Source organism: Morone saxatilis, unplaced genomic scaffold, assembly GCF_004916995.1.
Source record: "Morone saxatilis isolate NCDOM2014 unplaced genomic scaffold, NCSU_SB_2.0 Contig12, whole genome shotgun sequence".
Classification (NCBI taxonomy): Eukaryota; Metazoa; Chordata; class Actinopteri; family Moronidae; genus Morone; species Morone saxatilis.
This window is the reverse complement of record NW_023339674.1, coordinates 16,309,676-16,315,497: the sequence shown is the minus strand read 5'-3', so window position 1 is coordinate 16,315,497 and position 5,822 is coordinate 16,309,676. Positions and strand designations below refer to the sequence as shown.

Below are 5,822 nucleotides of genomic sequence, written 5' to 3'. Positions count from 1 at the left end.
TGGAAAACAATGTAACATATTCAGTTATATCTTTGTTTTGTGATATAAGATTTAAATTTGATGCAGGGACTGGAGGTGAATTTGTCTTGCCACTTAATATTTTCTAAACTAGACTTTGATCACTAACTATAAAGATAGATCACGATATCTGTACTGACTTAAGAGATTTTCTACACAAATATAAGCCTACTTTTCTCAGTCAATGATTTGTAATACAGTAAAAATAAGCTCTGTATTTACATTTTAACCAAACAGTATGGTTTGAGGATTCTGTGTTGCAAGTAACCTTTGTTGTTGTTCTTAGTTGCAATCACTGTTGTCAAGGTAATGGCTGCTAATGAGTGGTGGTGTATTCACAGCATGATTTGTTCCACTAGTATTATGCAAACTACCAAAGTCAGGAGGTAAATGTTAACTCTTCACATACAGAGAATCATAGTATATTTGAGTGACTGGACCTGTAGTGTAACATCAGATGCAATTAAGTAACCTATTGTTATTTACGGAAATTAAACCTTGTAGCATCTTCATATTATTGCTTTTGCATCTATTTGTTTAAATACTTTCATTCAATTTGGTTTGAAAGAACAGTGGATCCATATCTGTTTTATTCTGTATGTTGCCAGAGCATATATATATTTGTTTTTTGACAGAAAAGGGAACAGAACATACAGAGGAAAGGCCAGCTACTTGTACATCTGTCAACATGCACTGATTACATCTGGTTTATCAGTAAGCTTTTATATATCTGTAGCAACACCAGAGCAAGAAGGCTTTATCTTATAACATAATGGTTGGATCTCCTATTTGGTTTCAGAGGAGAATTATTCGGAGATAATAATATGTTCATAGTGGGTTTGTTGTTCATGGTAGGGTTTTCTAAGAGTTGTCTAGCCATGGTTTGTTGAATAAAATAGAGATGTGATCTTGTCTTGATCTGATAGTTTTCGGTTACCGAAATTAAATTGTTCTTTTATTCAACCATAGTTGCAGCTCTTTTGCACTATGATAGCTGAGGCAAACATATTGCTTTTCTCTTGTAAAAGTCACTGAAAGTTCACTGAGCTGGATCTTTTTTTCATTCTCTTTCTCCTCAGAGCCTGCATATAGGTAAGCTTCCTGCGTCTCTTGCCATTCTGAATAACTTTTAGTTTACGCTTGTAGTCAGGGTAGTGCACAATTTGAACATATTTGAATCAGTTTAGTTTATTTTGCTCATATTCATTGTTTACTGTGTAACTTCTGTAACATTTAGTTGGACAGACAACACTGTCAAAACTGATTATGGGACGAAACAAATCATAATGACTTGCTTTATTAAATTTAAGCAATTGACAAGAACCTAATGATCCTTTCCTTGTCTGCGTAGGTGGTATTATTTAGTCAATAGATTAACCTTCTTTTTGCGTAACAGATGACCCTGACTATTGGCTTATTTCACGATCAATGCAGACATTGCTCACATCTGTGTATATTTGCAGACACATGTTTTTGACCACCAAGACTTGACATGTTTATTTAGCATATAATGTCACGTTTCTCTTTATTTTCCAAGACTGAATAACCTCTGTGGCTATGGTGGATGATTCAAGACATGATAATACCTTTAATACCTTGCATTTGCTTCCACCTGTGTGTATAATTCGACCACCATAAAAAGAAGAAAACATTGGGAATCCTGATGCTGCATACTTTTTGTTACCTTTGTGTAATAATTCAATGTGAAATAGTGAATTAGAAAACAGGGAATGAGGAGAAGGCATGAGGGAGGGTGCGAGAGAGGAGAAAAAAGGATCATGCTGAGATGGTTGATTGCTCTCTGGGGAGGCAGATGTGAGGGAAGTTGGGAAGAGAATTCAGGCAGATGGGATAGGGTGGATGTTTATAGACACGAAGTCCCTCATGAGTGTAGCTGCATTGTTGCCTCTGTTAAGTTATTGTCTATTGCCAGGACAAATGGAATTACACACTCTCTCACACACACACACATGGACTCACAAACAAAATGCTGTTGAATGAGACTCATGCTGGTATTTACTCACATTCACAATCAGTTTTTTTAGGTAATATATAAAATTCCTTTACTGAGACTGATTATGGTAGATGCTTTTTACAAATGAGTGCAATATACAGATAAAGTACAAAATACACTGAGACCCTATTTATGTTAGGTGGAACCAAGGAAGCCTGCTTATTCTTCATATGTTTTCTCACTTCATTAACATAAAAAGAGCAAGTAGACATTCTTTACAAATTCAAATATTTATTATCTAGAGAGAGAGAAAAGAGTGTTGACTTTGCTTTGAGTGATCCTATTTATAGGCTAACCTTAGTATATTTATTTTGTTGATATCTCAGTTTATACATTGACACAGGCTATTCATGCAGAATCTCCTCTAAGAGTGTGGGGTGTGTGCGTTTGTCTGAGAGTAGGGTGGTTCAGGCAGATGTGTTTTGGCTAATACAGTCTGAGAGCAGCCGGGCAGGGCAGGGCTAATAGACCCAATGACATCATCCAGAGAGAGAGAAAGAGAGAGAGAGAGAGAGACTGCGAGCATAGAGTGAGCATGCCTAAGGCAGTGAAAGGAAGCAGGCCAGCTCAGACACAGAGGAGAGTGGCATGAGAGTGGGACAGTGTGTGTGCGTGTGTGTGAACGGGAGAGGACCAGACAGCGTTCAGTTGACAAGGATATAGGACTTCACCTGGAAGATTTTCTCTCTAGTTTTCTCCCGGCTTCCATTACACCTCTCCCCCCCTCCCCTTTCCCCTTTCCCCTTTCCCCTCCTCATCCTCTGGCAGTTATCCCCCCATCACAGCTCCTGCTTCAGGCGACTCCTCCGGGCATGCTCCTTAAGCCAAAGTATGGCCGCTTTCGCAACGAGTCTGTGACCTCCTCTGACGACCTGATGCAGAGCTTAGCCATGAGCGGCAAAGTTGTGGCCACACCGGTGGTCTCCTCCTCCACCCCGAGCCTTCCTCTGCCTCCCCTGCCTCCTCTGGATCCCAGTGCCAGATCATCCTCCTCTGCTGGGGCTGCAGCCCTGGCCGACTCCCCTTGCCTGGATGGGGATCAAGATGCCACCACTACCTTCTGCATGCTCATCCCTAAGATGCCCCAGTGGAAGTTCTCTAACTCCCTACTCAGCCGGAGCCCGTCCAACTCCAGCTCCAGCTCTAGCTCTAGCAAGGACTCGGGCAAAACAGCAGCAGCCTCTTCCCAGGCCTCTGTCTCCCATTCTTCATCATCACACCGGTCCAGTGGTGCGACCTCAGCCAGTGGCCCAGTGGCCAGTCTCGCAGCAGTGCTTAACTCCTGTGACCCTGTTTGTGTCACCCCCTGTTCCTTGCAGGCCATTCGAGGGCAGAGAGCAGTTGCAGCTGCAAACTCTGCCAGTCCAGGGGGCCACGGGTTTGGGGCCACAGAGGCAATGGCGAGCCCTGGGGTTTCCAGCAGCTCCAGGTCAGGACTGAACCGCAGGACAAGGGTGGAAGGCATGTGGCCAGGGGGAGAGGACTTCATCCAGAAAGGTAGCTTCATCCACAAACCCTCTCAAGGCTGGCTGCACCCTGACAAGAAGATTGCAGGACCAGGGGCCTCTTACATTGTCAGGGTGAGTCAGTGGGCACCTTTTTTAAAAAATGTATCTATTGTGAAGAAACACCCACTTAAACACCACCTAATCCAGGATTTGAACGCGTGTACAGCAAAATTAAATAACTTCTTTTTAGTGGTGCTCATATATAAATTAACTGCTCACAGTAATCAGTGAACCACGTAATATTAATGACACTGTTAAAAGGTTGCTCTATCTGAGTGGGAAACAAAAGGACACCACAGTGCCAGGCAGTTTGTTATGCAGCTCATGTGGCGAGGGCAGGGGAATACATAATTTAATCCAGATAGATGGCTTGGTGTGGCTGGTAGGGAGACTGCGTCAGGGTAGCACACTGGGTGGAGAAAGATAAACCATGAAATTGTGTACGCAGTAGTCAGGATCATTATGTTGCTGCATTGTTTACTTTAGGTTATATGCATCATATACTATTACTATATAACCATATTTATAGTGCATGTAACCTATGTTTGTCTGTGAGCTCCCACTGTGTGCTTGTGGGAGTGGTGTTCTTTGTGTGGTTTCAGGATTGTTTACATTCATATGTGCAAATACTTTATCCATAAAATGTGATTTACAGTCCCCCAGCATAGTGAACCTAACCTGTATTATAGCTAGTTACATTATAGTATGCTTGAATGACAAATAGTAAACAAAGTGTTTATTAAAAATAAGATCGGGCTAAATAGAAAGAGGGTGGTTGCTTGTCTCACCAGAGAGATAAGAGTGATAAATAAAAAAGGCAATTTTGTCTTATGAAGAGATATCTTTATCAGTGTGTTTACAAAGGTTTACCTCCCTGAGCAGACTGCTTGACGTCAATGTCAATGATCTCCTCAGCGGTCCCCCACGCCTGTTCACCTCCACCCCTCTTGCACTGCTCTTCCCCCTCTTCTCCTCAAACTAATGACATGGCTCTTGATTAGCCCAGTCTGGGCCCCAAGCACACTTTCTAATGGCATTATACAGGCACCATTCATTCCTATATTCAATTACATTTAATCACAGTCATTTGCATCATGTGATGTGGAAGAGGACGGTTGGATCAGTATGGGAGGGGTCTCCTAGATTCATAACATGTGCTGCTCTAATATGTGATTGATATCTCAGTTAATTATCAGGCCAAGCTTTTAACATCTGAAGGTGTACTGCAATCATTTTAGATAGCCTGTGTAAGCTAATGCTTGAAATGCATTTCACGGCAGTGAAAGCAGTACTATACGTGCAGTTCAGTGGTAAATCTATGCAGGGAGCAGTACTTGCTGCATGTATTAGTGTCAAAGTGACAGTAGATTTCTGCTGCGCTGTGCCATTTTTAATCAGCATAGCTACCATAGCCCACAGCTCTCTCTCCCTCTATTTCTGTTTCAGTGCATCCCCCTCTCTCTCTCTCCCTCTTTCCCTCTCTCTCACTCACACACAGTCACACCTCTGCTGGGAGAGACACAAATATGATTATTAGTATTTGTTCTCTCCTTTACATTTTCTCTTTGTCAGGCTGTGTCTGGCCTGCATCTGCCATCTCTGACAGCCAGGACACTGCAGCAACTATCAAACAAATCACTGCAGCTGCCAAAGCAGCTATCTTTTAGAGAGCTATATTAAAACCAGACTGCTATCATTTTGTACTGTCCCCTTACAAGCTGGCCCACAGTATTCCCCCCTTTAAATAATTAATATCTGTAATGTAATTTTTTGTTACTATTGGTGCAGTTTCCAGAAAGGTCTTTCCATGGTGACGTGAGTACATTTTGTGGTCTAAACTCTGCTTTATGAGAAGGAACTTTTGTTGTCCACAATTTGAAAAATGTACTATTTTCGCCACTCACAACATGAATTACAAACAAGACAGGACTGTATGCACTGAATGTAATCATTCACTGTCTACACTATCCAGATACTGTTTGGTAACATCCAGCTGTCGTCAGTATCTGTCCGTCATCTGTTCATCCCTCCTTACACAACAAAAAAATATTCTTGATCTTGCCTTGCCTTCGTGGTAAAATGAGAAGATATCAGGTAATGAACTAGGCTAAGGACATTTTTTACATTGATAAACTATAAAACAGCTATGATCTCAAAGCTACGATGCAACAAAGTTTGAGCAGTCCGGGGTTATTCAATTTCTAAGGAATGCTTCTTGGAAAGTCAGTGTCCCTGAAGTCCTAGGAACAGTCTGTGTTGGAGAGTTGGCCAGAAGGATAGGA

The 5,822-nt window shown here is 41.9% G+C and overlaps 1 protein-coding gene across 1 annotated transcript in view; it reads left to right on the top strand.

Annotated features, from left to right (window-relative positions):
• Positions 1-2,563: 2,563 nt before the first annotated feature.
• Positions 2,564-5,822, top strand: part of shc2 (SHC (Src homology 2 domain containing) transforming protein 2) — a gene marked incomplete in the record, with an annotated part of 14,158 nt that continues 10,899 nt past the window's right edge. The window contains 1 exon segment of the mRNA XM_035654008.1: positions 2,564-3,612. Coding sequence (XP_035509901.1) covers positions 2,845-3,612 — 768 coding nt within the window.